Source organism: Lethenteron reissneri, chromosome 61, assembly GCF_015708825.2.
Source record: "Lethenteron reissneri isolate LAM-NWPU_2019-01 chromosome 61, ASM1570882v1, whole genome shotgun sequence".
Taxonomy (NCBI): Eukaryota; Metazoa; Chordata; class Hyperoartia; order Petromyzontiformes; family Petromyzontidae; genus Lethenteron; species Lethenteron reissneri.
Window position 1 is genome coordinate 2,479,830 of NC_083839.1, and position 16,780 is coordinate 2,496,609.

Consider the following 16,780-nt stretch of genomic DNA (forward strand, 5'->3'; position numbering starts at 1 on the left):
CACCGCACGTGCACAGCCACCGCACGTGCGTAGCCACCGTAACAACTGCACGTGCACAGCCACCGCACATGCGTAGCCACCGTAGCCACCGCACGTGCACAGCCACCGCACGTGCGTAGCCACCGTAGCAACTGCACGTGCACAGCCACCGCACATGCGTAGCCACCGTAGCCACCGCACGTGCACAGCCACCGCACGTGCACAGCCACCGCACGTGCGTAGCCACCGTAGCAACCGCACGTGCACAGCCACCGCACGTGCGTAGCCACCGTAGCAACCGCACGTGCACAGCCACCGCACGTGCGTAGCCACCGTAGCCACCGCACGTGCACAGCCGCCGCACGTGCGCAGCCGACCGCGCTCATCGGAGGAGCGGACGACGGAAAGTCCTCGGGCGTCGTCGCAGCCGGGGGGTTTTGCAGCATTGCACAACGGGTGTCCAATATCGGTACTAAGATATCGGTGTTAAATACTGCGCCGAAACAAATGTTGACTTGACTGTAAAATTAGAGGGGAGTAGAGTGAGATGGGAGTGGAGAGGTAGGAGAGTGCGTGGAGGGGAGTGTAGTGAGATGGGAGGGGAGAGGTAGGAGAGTGCGTGGATGGGAGTAGAGTGAGAGGCAGGAGAGTGCGTGGAGGGGAGTAGAGTGAGATGGGAGGGGAGAGGCAGGAGAGTGCGTGGAGAGGAGTAGAGTGAAATGAGAGTGGAGAGGCAGGAGAGTGCGTGGAGAGGAGTAGAGTGAGATTAGAGTGGAGAGGCAGGAGAGTGCGTGGAGGGGAGTAGAGTGAGATGGGAGGAGAGAGGCAGGAGAGTGCGTGGAGGGGAGTAGAGTGAGATGAGAGATGCGGATGTCTCCCGAGTGGAGTGGGGGGGGAGGAGCATCTCCTCCGCCACCACCTTGCCTCTCACTCTCCGCACTCACCAGGCGCCATTTGAGGAAGTACCAGTTGACGGGGCGTCCTTGCGTGTTGGTCCACTGCAGCTGCTGGGAGTGCCGGTGCTTGTTGTCCTCTTTGATGGTGACCTGTACGGGGTTGTTGGAGGCTGCAAAGACAAAGATCCCCGAGCGTAGCCTCAGCAGACTGTTGGGGCAAGTGCCGTTAGCGAGGAGCGCCTATGAAGGCCGGCGCAGGGAGTGGCGACTCGTTCGACGCATTCGTTACTTATCGCAGTAAATCAACGTATTGATCAACACAGGTGTACAACTGATCTGGGCAGCTAAATGCATTGATTAATACAGGTGTACTGATCTGGACAGCTAAATGCATTGATCAACACAGTTATACAACTGATCTGGGCAGCTAAATGTATTGATCAACACAGGTGTACAACTGATCTGGGCAGCTAAATGTATTGATCAACACAGGTGTACTGATCTGGGCAGTCAAATGCATTGATCAACACAGGTATACAACTGATCTAGGCAACTAAATGTATTGATCAACATAGGTATCCTGATCTGGGCAGCATAATGTATTGATCAACACAGGTGTACTAATATTGGTAGCTAAATGTATTGATTAACACAGGTGTACAGACTCGGGGAATAAGAACCGAGTATAATACACGATCCGTACCGATCTCCGTGGTTTGCGGGCGGCAGTTCCACTCGCCCACGGAGTTGCCGTAGCAGCCGCAGATGTACGCCGTGCCCTTGTACAGCTTGTTCCACGTCTCTCCGATCTGGTAAAACTGCATCAGCTCCAGGTCTTGGCACTGGTCTGCACGACCGCCGGGAGAGAAACGCAATCGTCATCGGCCAAGCGATGAGTGTTTACACGTGGGTGGAAACCGGGGCGGGGTGGGTGGGTGGGTGGGTGGGCGGTGAATAAGCCACGCATGTGCGAGGGGGAAACGCTCAATCCCGTAGAGACGAAACGCCTTGGGGGTCCACATGTTTGTTCTGTATTCCCTTCTCCTTGTGGGGGCCGGAGCATCGGTTTTGCTTCTTGAGTGTTAGTCTCATCTTCTTGGTTCTTTCGGTAAAGTCACGTAGAAGGGAAATAATAAAATAATAAAAATAAAACATCAAATACGATTCTCACAGTGAGAATTTATTATGTTTTTTTTATTATTGTTTTTACCGAAAGAACCAAGAAGATGAATCCCTGCAGTCACGAAAGCTCAGGTGAAGACCAGGTCTGTCGGGGAGACAGCGTCTGTCTCCCCGACAGACCTGGTCTTCACCTGAGGACGGCTGCTTGCGTTGTGGCCGAAACGTCGTGAGAATTATTTTATTATGTTTTATTTTGATTATTTTATTACTTCCCTTCTACGTGACTTTACCGAAAGAACCAAGAAAACGTAACCCTTGCCCGTTCTCGCTTAACCCTCCATGAAAGGAGTCTGCAGTGGATTACTGCGAGGTTCCGTTATTTTTGGCTTGCATGCGCCACGATTGCGCGCCGCTGAGGACTATGACTGTTTCACCAGGTGCAAGGCCCCCCTGAGCAGCCGCGTGGCTCTTTTTCAAAAGCGACCCTGCCCCGTCACGAATGATGGCTCAACGAAGTGGCAGGTTATTATCGTCGTGTGCAAAAAAATTTGAAAGCAGCCGAATACTCTGAACGCGTTGACGTTGATTCTAAATGTGGAGGGAAGACGCCGGAGGACCCAGAAGAAAAATCCACGCAACCAACGGGGGGAAGAGAGACACGCAAACTCCAAATATGCAGCAGGCATCAGGGTCGGGATTGAACCCACGACCTCCTGTATACCAGGCGAGGTAGTCAACATCTCCTAGCCACCGTGATGATGATGAGAGAGAGAGACACGCAAACTCCAAATATGCAGCAGGCGCCAGGGTCGGGATTGAACTCATGACCTTTTGTATACCAGGCGAGGGAGCTAACATTTCTGTAAAACTAAAAACGATTTCTTGACTTGAAGCTTTCGTGACTGCAGGACTTCATATTATTTGGGTCTTTCGGTAAAGTTACGTAGATAGGTTCAAAGAAAATAACAAAAACCTACGACGTTTCGATCGCAACACAAGCAGTCGTCATCAGGAAAATTGGGGTTAGCCTCTAAAGGAAAACTGTTTATAAAGGTTTGAAAAAAAGTTTCAAAACCTTTATAAGTAGTTTTCCTAATGACGACCGCTTGTGTTGCGATCGAAACGTCGTAGTTTTTTTTGTTATTTTCTTTGAACCTATCTACGTGACTTGACCGTAAGACCCAAATAATACAAACTATTGTTATTTCACCAGGTGTAAGACTCCACTGAGCTGCTACGTCGCACCTTTTCAGAAGCGACCCAGGCAGCAGCTCAACAAAGTGACGGCTTTTTCATCGTCGTCATCATCATCACGTGGACATTTAGAGCAGCAGTCAAGCACCAGAGGTCGCAACCGGGTACCCGATACCCGTACCCTACCCGATACCCGTACCTTACCCGATACCCGTACCCTACCCGATACCCGGCTACCCGTACCCGGCCGGGTACGGGTACCCGTTTGCGACCCTGGTGCGGCCGGGTACAGGTACGTGTAGGCCGTGCGTCACTGGTGAGTCACCATTTGTCACTCATTTCCCAACGTCTTGTCTCTTCTCACAATTAAAGTTCCTAGAATCAACCCACCCGCGCCTGCAACATGGCTTCATCCCAGAGGTCGCAATCAGGTACCCGATACCCGTACCCTACCCGTACCCGGCCGGGTACGGGTAGGGTACGGGTACGGCCGGGTACGGCTACCCGTTTGCGACCCTGGTGCGGCTGAGTACGGGTACGGGTAAGGAATCAAAACCCGTTTGCGACCTCTGCCATCACGTGGACATTTAGAGCGGCAGCCAAGCACTCTGAACGAGTTGGCGTAGGAGGTGTGCGCATCGGACCCCGCCGACGTTCCGACGTGGTGCGGGGCTGGGGGAGGAGGCAGTGGGGAGGGGGGGGGGGGGCGGTGATCTTACCGATGGGGTCACAGGCCCAGCGGCCCCGGCCCTGGCCGAAGCAGGTGCAGTTCATCATGTGGCCCTCGGCGTGCTTGCGCGAGAACGTCTGGTTCACGTTGTACTCCGTCTCGTCCACCACGCAGCGATCTGTTGCACGGCAGAGATCGCCCAGACACCCGCGCCCCCACCCCCGTTCGGGTTTAGCTCTCAACGGAGTTTCGATTTAAAGCTTTCGTGACTGCAGGGATTCATCTTCTTGGTTCTTTCGGTAAAGTCACGTAGAAGGGAAGTAATAAAGTATTAAAAATAAAACATATTAAAATACAATTCTCACGACGTTTCGGCCACAACGCAAGCAGCCGTCCTCAGGCGAAGAACAGGTCTGTCGGAAAGACAGCGTTGTGGCCGAAACGTCGTGAGAATTATTTTATTATGTTTTATTTTTATTATTGTCTTATTTCCCTTCTACGTGACTTTACCGAAAGAACCAAGAAGACTCAACGGAGTTGTCGAGGCGAGCGCTGTCGGCGAGTTAGCAGCCGCGATGCCACGCCTGTCAACCCCGTGTTCTTGTACAGGGACATTGGGTTTTCAGGTCCGTACGGCATACAGCCGTTTCAATACGGGCAAAACTCTTTTTTGTCGTCTATTTGTTTGTGTTTCTCCCTTGTGATGGGGTTTTGTAGGATGAACGTTGAGATTTTTAAGGGGTACTGGGTGACCAATACGTTCTGAATTGGTCTGTAATAAGGTAGGGAACTGGTAAGAGTTGACAGGTATGTACTCGTGTAGTGTATAGTGTAGTGTATTGTATAGGCGAATGTATAGTGTAGTGTATAGTGTAGTGTATTGTATAGGCGAATGTATAGTGTAGTGTATAGTGTAGTGTATAGTGTAGTGTGTAGTGTAGAGTAGTGTATAGTAGTGTATAGGCGAATGTATAGTGTAGTGTATAGTGTAGTGTATAGTGTAGTGTGTAGTGTAGAGTAGTGTATAGTAGTGTATAGGCGAATGTATAGTGTAGTGTGTAGTGTATAGTGTAGTGTGTAGTGTAGAGTAGTGTATAGTAGTGTATAGGCGAATGTATAGTATAGTGTATAGTGTAGTGTATAGGATGAACGTTGAGATTCATAAGGGCACGGGGTGACCAATAAGGTCTGGATTTTGCTGCAATAAGGTAGAGCACTGACAAGGGGTTGACAGGTATGGATGCATTTCCTCGGAGAGCCGTGACGACGATTAAAGAAGTGGAGCGGGTTTACGGGGGGTAGTAGTCGGTAGTGGTGGTTATCAGAACAGTGCAATGAGTCCATTAGGTCGATAATTTAAACTGTTTATTTTATTTTACCACGTAAGGGCCACTGAGCTACGTAGCTCCTTTTCAGAAGCGACATTGCCACACAAAATGATCGCTCAACGAAGGGGATCATCATCACGTGGAAATTGATAGTGGCCAAGTACTCTAAAAGCACGTTGATTCTAAAAGGGGAGGGAAAATTTGGAGGACCTTGAGGAAAATCCACGCGACCACACGGAGTAAGAGACGAGCAAACTCCAAAATATACAGGCTTCGTCAAGGTCCGGATCGAACCCACGACCTCCTGTATACCAGGCGAGGTAGTTAACATCTCATCACGGAGAGAGACACGCAAACTACAAATATACAGCAGGCGTCAGGGTCGGGATCGAACTCACGACCTCCTGTATACCAGGCGAGGTAGTTAACATCTCGCCACCGTGACGCCCCGTAAATAATAATTGAAAAGCATTATTAAGATCATTATTCTTGTGAGGCCAGCTTGTCGCGGTTTGGTTCCGGCTGGGCTCGGCAAAATAGTCGGTGGTGGTTAGTAAAAAAGGAACGCCCGTACCATGATGAGCCCTGAACCTGGCTCGGCTCGGCTCGAATATGCCAGTGGAAAAAAAAATACGAAATGGGGTTATCAGCCTTACCCAGCAGCTGGGCGTAAGGAATGCAGTTCCATTCCCCGCGGCCGTTCCCGTTGCAGGTGCACCGCATCATGTGCCCCATCTGATGGCGCTTGTCCCACTGGTCGCCGACACGGTACTGCACGCCCTGCGACGAGCAGACCTCCTCGTGGGCTGCACAAAGACAAAGACCCCCCGGATAGCCTCAAGAAACTGTTGAGGCAAGTGCTGTCAAGTGACGGGCGGCTACGGACGAAGACCGTCGCGGCGCACGAGGGGGTGGGTGGCCAGCAGCCTTCGTCTCCCTTGTGGCGATGTTTACTGCACACCGCACCGGGTTCTCGTTTGAGGCTGAGTCGACCTAGGGAGGCCCAGAACCGGTGCAGATAATCATCACCGGGTGGTGGTAGTCGCCATGAGTGGGAATCGAGCGCGGGTCACCGGGTTCGGAGTGCAGCGTAGCGCTAACCGCTGTGCCACCGCTCCCCGCTCGTGGGACGCACCTCCGATTAGCCACGGCTGGCTACGTACGGTGCGAAAGAAGTTTAACACGCGTACACACAGGCTTGGTTTAACACGTCGGCTTTCCCGAACAAAATTCGTGCTCAAATTGTCAATGAGAGCCCCGGAGAAAAATCCACGCGACCACAGGGAGAGAGACGCGCAAACTCCCAAGTAAACAACAGGCGTCAAAGTCGGGATAGAACCCACGATCTCCTGCATACCAGGCGAGGTGGTCAACATCTCCTAGCCACCGTGGCGCCCCTTTGATGCCGGCTTCAGGCACCAGCCATGTAACGCCCAGTGCCGGATTATGCTCGTAGCAAAAGTAGCTACAGATGCTACGGGCCCCGCACTTTCAAGGGCCACGCGCGAAATGATATCAATTCTGGTTCGGTGATTCTGCATTTGCTCTATTACTATAGTATATACTGCCTTAAATTTTTATGAACGACTGGGTGTTTAAGGTTTGTGATTTGTCTTATTATCTGGCTGTATAGCAAATGAAAAAAATACAATTACTTTACTTTGCAAGTGTTTTAATATGTATGTGCTTTTATTTAGGGCCCCTTTATAACATCATTTGCTATACAGGCCCCGCACTTAGCTTCATCCGGCACTGGTCACGCTACAGCTGGCGCTTAGGGGGCAATCGGGTGGGAGGGCGAGGGGGGAGCGGGGCCGGGGGGTGAGGGCAACGCACCCTCCATGGGGCAGAATCCGAACTTGCGATCTTCGTCGTAGTGCTCCGTGGTGCTGCACCACTTCATGGCGTCGGGCCGCCCCTCTGCGGTGCACTCCGTGTAGCTCCGCTGGTTGTACTGGAAGGGGAAGTGGCAGAGGGCTCCGTGCGAGTTGCCGCCGCGCGTCTGGATCACAGCTGTCGGGGGACGAGTGGGGATTAAAACAAAAATTTAAACATTTTTCAAGATAAAGACGCAGGAGGATCCCCACAAAGCTCCACGTTCCGACCCCTAAAATCCACATCATCCGCTGCACGGGCCATGGCGGATGGCGGATTTCTGAACGGAATATAAAATAAACTCTCCAGTCGTGGTGCGACCGTGGTCATCCAGAACGGACCGTATAACGACACAACGCCCCGACCCACAACCACGAAGAAGGAGACTTCGCAGCGATGCGCTCCGCTCAGTGCCGGATTATGCAAGTAGCAAAAGTAGCTACACGTGTAGTAGCTACTACTACACGTGTAGTAGCTACTACTACACGTGTAGTAGCTACTACACGTGTAGTAGTAGCTACTACACATGTAGTAGCTACTACTACACGTGTAGTAGCTACTACACGTGTAGTAGCTACTACATGTGTAGTACATGTGTAGTAGCTACTACACGTGTAGTAGCTACTACTACACGTGTAGTAGCTACTACATGTATAGTACATGTAGCAGTAGCTACTACTACATGTGTAGTAGCTACTACTACATGTGTAGTAGCTACTACTACTACATGTGTAGTAGTACTACATATGTAGTAGCTACTACTACATGTGTAGTAGCTACTACATATGTAGTAGCTGCTACACATGTAGTAGTAGTACTACATATGTAGTAGCTACTACTACATGTGTAGTAGTACTACATATGTAGTAGCTACTACTACATATGTAGTAGCTACTACTACTACATGTGTAGTAGCTACTACTACACGTGTAGTAGTAGCTACGGGCCCCGCACTTTCAAGGGCCCCGCGCTAAATGCTTTCAAGCTAGCAATTCCGGTTCAGTGATTCTGCACTTGCTCTATTACTATAACACTATACCGCCTTCGACTTTTATGAACGACTGGGTGTTTAATGTTAGCGATTTGTCGTATTATCTGGCTGTATAGAAAATAAAAACATACAATTACTTTACCGTGCAAGAAAAAAAATGTGTTTTAATATTTCCGTTTTATTTTATTTAGGGCCCCTTTCTAACATCATATGCTTCAGGCCCCGCACTTAGCTTAATCCGGCACTGGCTCCGCTGGCTTCTTGACAGCGGCAATCTGGGCTTGACCACCTGAATGTAATTAAAGTAATTATTTTAATACACGTAGGATGCCGGATTAATTATTGAATTTATGTATTTTTACAAAATTGCTGCCAAAGGGATTTCGCATCACCAAGTGCCGGGGCTTTCTGGGTCAGGGGCCGCACGTTGAACGTTTGCTTTTTTCTCTCTCTTTCTCAAGGTTTCTTTTTAGGCCGAGTCGACCTAGGGGAGGCCCCACGACCGATTTTATTTGACTCGGTTGTTGCACATGCACAAGAAGCCACGCGATGATGATGATGATGATTTTTTTTTTGTTCAAGACTCAAATGCTTTGCGAAGGGCTGGAAGGGAGACTCCTTCCGGCTGGCCAAGGCTTCACTTGGTTCGTTTACCGAAGCCTCCGGCAGTGTTGACAGGAAAGAGAGGAGCCGTTTAAACCCGGGACACGGCGACACAAAAAAATCACCAAAATGACAAGAAGAGACATTTCTTGTTAGTTTTCTTCTAAATCGGGGGGAGGTAAAAAAAAAAAAACACTTCAATATTTCAAGAGCGGCAGTGCGCGTGGTGAATAAAATAAGGCTCACGAAGTGGGTCACCTTAAAGAGCCGCATGCTGCTCCCGGAACCCAACACAGCGCCATCCCAACCCTCATCCAGAGTCACCCGCCTGCCCACCGCTAAGGAATGGGGTCATTTGGGGTCGGTGGTGGTGGTGGCGGTGGTGCGAAGGAAGTTTCCAATTGGCAAAAAATCGAACCGCGTGCCAGGCTCGGAAGCACAGAGCCGCTTCCGAGATTTTTCGCCGCTTACACCACCGATGGGCGACTTCTTCCGCGCGACCTCCTGCCGCCACCTCGGGTCGTAACTGCCGCCGCTGCACCATCGCTGTTAACGTCTCAAGCCTGGCCCCGCTGGGGGGAGCAGGCGGTGGGGAGGGGGGGGGGCAAGGCCGGTCTCCAGGAACGCGTGAACAGCTCGCAGCTCACAATTAAAGCATTGTGGGGCGTCGTGCCGACCGAACATTCCAGGCATTTCACGCGGACCGCCGGGCTGCCGAGGGAACGCCGCGCTTGCAAAAAAACAACCAACACGGCGCGGATTTTTTTCCCAGATTTTTTTCCAGATTTTTTTCTCTCTCTCTCTCTCACGGTTTGCTGAGCAAAGGCCGAACGAAGTTACCCAAATCTCGTGCCTGACGAGCACAAAACACCCAAATGTAAGACATATTCCTTAAATGCCCCCCCCCCCTTCTCTGCACCCAGCAGCACAAACGGGTCCAACACAGTCGTACGATCGGCAGGTTGCGTGTGGTGGAATCACATGTGACTACTCCCCACGTCTCCCAACAGGCCTTGCCCCGTGTCGACGAGTAGGACAATTGCCCCCGAGAGGGAGGGCAGCTCCCGAGAGCTTCCTACAGTGGAGGGGGCGGGGAGGGGGGCTTCAGCCAGCAGTGGCACGAGCAAGCGACTGCAGGGCTGCTCCTTTATCTAACGTAGGGCGCCACGGTGATCTGCAGGAGGTCGTGGGTTCGAACCCGACCCTGATGCCTGCTGTACACTTGGAGTTTGCGTGTCTCTCTCTATCTCCGTGGTGAGATGTTAACTACCTCGCCTGGTATACAGGAGGTCGTAGGTTTGATCCCGACCCTGACAACGCCTGCTGTATATTTAGAGTTTGCGTATCTCTCTCCACCCATGGTCGCGTGGATTTTTCTCAGGGTCCTCCGGCTTTTCTCCCCTCCACATTTCGAATCAACATCGCGCGTTCAGAGTATTTGCCTGCTGTAAATTTCCACACGATGATGATGATACGCCTGCTTTCGTTGAGCTATCATTTGTGATAGCCAGGTCGCGTTTCTGAAAAAGATCCGCATAGCTCAGTGGACCTTACCTGGTAAAATTACTAAAAAATGTGTTCAAAATAGTTCACCTGAGAACAAGGCCCACGATGTTACAGTTGCCACGCAAATCCTTTGGAATGCACCTTGGCCGGCCTACAACAGCAAAGCTTTGCTGGCTGGCACACGCACCTCCCGTGCACGCGACTGGCAACGGAATGACCGTATGGTCCCAATAAACACGGGAGCGGCAGCGTGCGGTGGTGCCGGGTCACGGAGGGGTCGGAGAGCTGAGCTGGCACGGCTGAGGTCCTGGCCTTCGAATGTGGGCAGCCGCCCGCGGATTAAACGGCCTTCTCAGGCGGAGCCAATTGAACATTTCAGGCCGGTGACAACTGATCGTGAAAAAAAGGATTCCCTCCAAGCTACCACCACCATCGTCACCATCATAGTCGGCGGGCATGGTCGATCCACTTCTGGATGAAGGCCTCCCAAGGCCGCTGCAGCCGCCACCATATTTCACGGGCGCTTACATCCGTGAAATATTGTGCGCGTTATCATACCTGTCAACCCCTTATCAGTGCCCTACCTTCTTACGGACAAATTCAGAGCTCATTGGTCACCTGGTGGCCCTTACAAATCTCAATGTTCACCCATCAAATTCCCATCACAAGGGAGAAACACAAACAAATAGACAATTTATTAGTTTTTTGCCCGTGTTGAAACGGTTGTATGCCATGTGGACCTAAAAACTCAATTTCCCTGTACAAGAATACGGGGTAAACTGTGATGGGTTGACACGGTATGCGTTACAAACTGTTCGCGATTATAACCCGCTCGTGTTATCCGTAGACAGGTTTCTCGCGCTCGATGCGAGTTTGGTTCACGCGATTTCGCGCTGCATGTGCGGCGCTAATGCTACTTGTACCAAAAATCCGCTCCACGATGCGGATTGGATTCACTCTGCATGTGGCTGTGCGGTCGGACGTGGGGCGACATTTAGTAGTGTGTGCACCGTGTGTGGAAATGTATCGCAGCCAAAAACTCTAAACGCATGACGTCCATTTTGAATGTGGAATGAAAAACCGGAGGACCCAGAGAAAAATCCACGCGACCACGGGGAGTCAGGGGTCGGGATCAAACCTACGACCTCCTGCATACCAGGCGAGGTAGTTAACATCTCACCACGGTGAGAAAGAGACACGTAAACTCCGAATACACAGCAGGCATCAGGGATCGGGATCGAACCCACGACCTCCTGCGTACCAAGCGAGGTAGTGAACATCTCGGGAAACCATGGACTGGCGGCTTACCGGACTCGGAGCGGCAGAAGGTGTACTTGCGGTCCTGGTCGTAGTTCCCCGTGGTGCTGCACCACAGCTTGCCGTCGCTGCGTCCCTCCCCCACGCACGCCGTGTAGGAGAGCCCCGTGTACATGAAGGGGAAGACGCATGGCTCCCCCGGCGCGTTGCCCCCGTACGTCATCACACCTTCACGCAGCACGCAAACGCACAGCCCGTTAAAATCCTGTTGGGGCAATTGCCGCTAGAGAGCTGCACCTATGACGGCCGGCACGGAACACGCGAGGAGGGGTGGGTGGGTGGCGGGCACCACGCCCGACCGCCTTTGTCTCCCCAGTGGCGACGCTTACCACACACCGAGTCGACCTAGGGGAGGCCCGGAATCGGTTAAAATAATCGTCACTGGGTGTTGGCCGTGACGGGGAGTCGAGCTCGGGTCGCCGGGTTCGTAGTGCAGCGTGCTGACCGCTACACCACCGTTCCCCGGCACACCACACACTCACGCCAGACAAAGGTTGCCCGTATAGCCATTGATGTCGTAAGACCCTCCACCACCCGACGCACATTGCTAGTTGCGCTCACGCACCATCGCATCGATCGCGCGACTGCCCGACGAGCATGACGCAATGAATGAGAATCCTTACTTGTACCGAAGGAATCCGATGAGCTATAAAGCTCTTTTCTCCATAGATGTCCAAACAAGGGGGACACAGGGTCAGAACGTGACACCAACAAACAATACGAAAACACGACAGGTAAAAAAAAAATATACAAATAAAATTTGACTAATTTATATTTCACCAGGTAAGGCCCACTGAGCTATTTGCTTTTCCAGCAGCGACCTGGCCGCAAACAACCGCTCAAAGAAGTGGCCTATCACGTGGAAAATTTAGCCGAATAATCCAAAATAATCACGATGCATTTTATCACATCGCGCCTGACCGGCGATGCCGAGACGGTGAAGACTCCAGCAGCAGCAGCAGCACGACGGGGACCCCACTCCACACGACAGCCCCGAGCTCCCCTCCCGGGGCCTCTCTTTTATTGCCAGCGTGGCCTGGCTCCGCCCCCGGACACGCCCTCTTTTCGAGAACCTACCAGCGGGTTCTTGGTGTGCCCCTTCTGTGACCTTTTCCCTAGATCCCCCTCTGGTCTATCACGTGACCTGCTGCAGTCAGGGCTGCCGTAAGCCGCAGACTCCCCTCCCCGCCAGCAGCCAGCGCTATGCCGCTACACGACGGATTCTATGTCACTACACAAGGATCGTCCTAAAACCGACGCGGTGGGGTCACGGTGACCCCTGCGTGCGTGTGCAGGGGTGGGGGGGTTGGTGGGTGGGACTGACCGGACGTCTGGCAGCTGACGCCGTTGCCCAGGCAGGTGCAGAGCATGCGGTCGGTCCCCTTGCATCTTGAGCCACTGCTGCCCCGTGGCGTAGGTGGCTCCGTTGTCCAGCTCGCACTGCGCCGACGGGCGGAACTGCGCCTCCTCCACCCCGGCGAACTCGCCTGCGCGCACGCGGAGACGCGCAAGAGGTAAAGTCTCACCGGTGTGTGTCGCGTGGTGGGCGAGTCTGACGGTGCGTTCCGCGTGGTTGTGTGAGTCTCACGGTGCATGCTTCATAGTTGCGCGAGTCTCACAGTGCATGCCGCGTGAGTTTCACCGGCGCGTGTTGCGTGGCTGCGTGAGTTTCACCGGCGCGTGCTGCGTGGTTGCGAGAGTTTCACTGGCGCGTGCTGCGTGGTTGCGTGAGTTTCACCGGCGCGTGCCGCGTGGTGCGTGAGTTTCACCGGCGCGTGCCGCGTGGTTGCGTGAGCCTCACCGGTGTGCACGGCGGCCACTGCCGTGCTGTGCACCTCGCACTTCCACTCCCCGCGCCCGTTGCCCGTGCACACGCAGTGGAGCAGGTCGCCCGCCGCGTCCGTCTTCGTCCACGTCTCCCCGACGCGGTACGAGCTCTGGCTGTCCTGGTCGTTGCAGCGATCTAACGCGCCACAAAGACAAAGTCCCCCCCAACGTCCGTGTAGCCTTAACAGACTGTTGGGGCAAGTGCTGTTAGCGAGCAGCACCTATGGAGGCCGGCACTGTGGCACACGAGGGGGTGGGTGGCCAGCACCACCACGCCCGGCTTGCCTTTGCCTCCCACGTGGCGATGTTTGCACACCGCACCAGGTACTCATTTGAAGCTGAGTCGAACTAGGGGAGGCCCAGGACCGGTTCAGATAATCGTCACCGGTGTTGGCCGCGAGCAGGAAGTGAACTCGGCTCGCCGGGATCCTAGCGCAGCGCGCTTAACCGTTGCGCCACCGCTCCCCGTATGCACACGCACGCGCACACGTGTTTCAAGTTATCCGCTTGATTTTGTGTTGACCCGGGTGACGACTAAAGGAGGCCCAACCGTCTCGAGCCCCGCGATCGCGAGCCGTGACCTGGGGCCGCCCAAATTACGGAGGCCAAACGAAGACCCCTCAACCCCATGGGCGACGAAGACGACGACGAGTGGTGAGCAACAGCTGTGCCCACTTGGCCTGGCGCAGATGTCGGCTAGCCCCCGCGGCCAGTGACCCGTGAGATCAAATGCTGTTGATCGTGGTGATGATGGTGGTGATCGTGGTGGTGGTGATGGTGGTAGTGATGGTGGTAGTGATGGTGGTGATCGTGGTGGGGATGATGGTGGTGGTGATCGTGTTGGTGGTGGTGGTAATGATGGTGGTGATGATCGTGGTGGTGATGGTGATGGTGGTGGTGATGGTGGTGATCGTGGTGGTGATCGTGGTAGTGATCGTGGTGGTGATCATGGTATGATAAAGATGGTGGTGATTGTGGTGATGATGACATTAGTGGTGATGATGGTGGTGATCGGTAGTGATTTTTGTAGTGGTCATGGTGGTGGTGATGGTGATGGTGGTGCTGCTCGTGACGGTGGTGGTGGTGGTGAAGATCGTGGTGCTGATCTTGGTGGTGGGGGGGGAGGGGGCAGGGTGGAGGATTGCCAAGCCGGGAGATCGAATCATTACGCAACCCCACGACACGCACAACAGCTGCTGCTGCTGCTAGCGCAATGTCCCTTGGCCGTCTACCCACAATTAAACAGAACACGGTGGTGCGGAAAGACCGCCAAGAACGAGAGAGAATCGGGGGGGAGTTGGCGGGGGGCAGGCGGGGTGGGGGTTGGTGGGGCTGGCACGCACTTTTGGAGGAGCAGGACACTTGGCCGAGGCCACCACCCAAGCAGGTGCAGTCGACGATCATCCACGTGTGGTAGGGCCGCTCCCAATCCTCACCCACAGCGAACGAGGAGCCCAGGACGGAGTCGTAGCAGCGCTCCGCCGCCCCGGCTGCACGAGCACACACACACCATGTACACACACACACACACACCATGTACACACACACCATGTACACACACACACACCATGTACACACACACACACCATGTACACACACACCATGTACACACACACACCATGTACACACACACACCATGTACACACACACACACCATGTACACACACACCATGTACACACACACACCATGTACACACACACACCATGTACACACACACACCATGTACACACACACAGCATGTACACACACAACACCATGTACACACACACACCATGTACACACACACACACCATGTACACACACACCATGTACACACACGCACCATGTACACACACACACCATGTACACACACACACCATGTACACACACCATGTACACACACACCCATGTACACACACACACCATGTACACACACACACCATGTACACACACACACCATGTACACACACACCATGTACACACACACACCATGTACACACACACACCATGTACACACACACACACCATGTACACACACACCCATGTACACACACACACCATGTACACACACACACCATGTACACACACACACCATGTACACACACCATGTACCACACACACCATGTACACACACACACCATGTACACACACACACCATGTACACACACACACCATGTACACACACACACCATGTACACACACACACCATGTACACACACACCACCATGTACACACACACACCATGTACACACACACACCATGTACCCACACACCATGTACACACACACCATGTACACACACACACCATGTACACACACACCATGTACACACACACACCATGTACACCACACACACCATGTACACACACACACCGTGTACACACACACACCATGTACACACACACACCATGTACACACACACCATGTACACAACCACACCATGTACACACACACCATGTACACACACACACCATGTACACACACACACACCATGTACCACACACACCATGTACACACACACACCATGTACACACACACACCATGTACACACCACACACCATGTACAACACAACACACCGTGTACACACACACCATGTACACACACACACCATGTACACACACCATGTACACACACACACCCATGTACACACACACACCATGTACACACACACACCATGTACACACACCATGTACACACACACACACCATGTATACACACACACACCATGTACACACACACACACACCAAGTACATACACACACCATGTACACACACCATGTACACACACACCATGTACACACACACCATGTACACACACACCATGTACACACACACCATGTACACACACACCGTGTACACACACACCCATGTACACACACACCATGCACACACACCATGTACACCACACACACCATGTACACACACACCATGCACACACACAACATGTACACACACCCATGCACACACACACACCATGTACACACATACACACCATGTACACACACACACCATGTACACACACACACCATGTACACACACACCATGTACACACACACCATGTACACACACACCATGTACACACACACCATGTACACACACACCATGTACACACACCATGTACACACACACCATGCACACACACCATGTACACACACACACACCATGTACACACACACCATGCACACACACACACCATGTACACACACACACACCATGTACACACACACACACACCATGTACACACACACAGCATGTACACACACACACACCATGCACACACACACACACCATGTACACACACACACCATGTACACACACACCATGTATGTACACACACACACCATGTACACACACAGCATGTACACACACACACACCATGCACACACACACACAGCATGTACACACACACACCATGTACACACACACACCATGCACACACACACACACAGCATGTACACACACACACCATGTACACACACACACCATGTACAC

The 16,780-nt window shown here is 52.8% G+C and overlaps 1 protein-coding gene across 1 annotated transcript in view; it reads right to left on the minus strand.

Moving 5' to 3' along the window:
- Positions 1-16,780, minus strand: part of LOC133358303 (fibronectin-like) — a 93,600-nt gene that overhangs the window by 49,661 nt on the left and 27,159 nt on the right. The window contains 10 exon segments of the mRNA XM_061576559.1: positions 924-1,045; positions 1,579-1,722; positions 3,911-4,039; positions 5,846-5,995; positions 7,026-7,202; positions 11,473-11,649; positions 12,806-12,863; positions 12,865-12,968; positions 13,283-13,444; positions 14,652-14,798. Of these exon segments, the coding sequence (XP_061432543.1) occupies positions 924-1,045; positions 1,579-1,722; positions 3,911-4,039; positions 5,846-5,995; positions 7,026-7,202; positions 11,473-11,649; positions 12,806-12,863; positions 12,865-12,968; positions 13,283-13,444; positions 14,652-14,798 (1,370 nt within the window).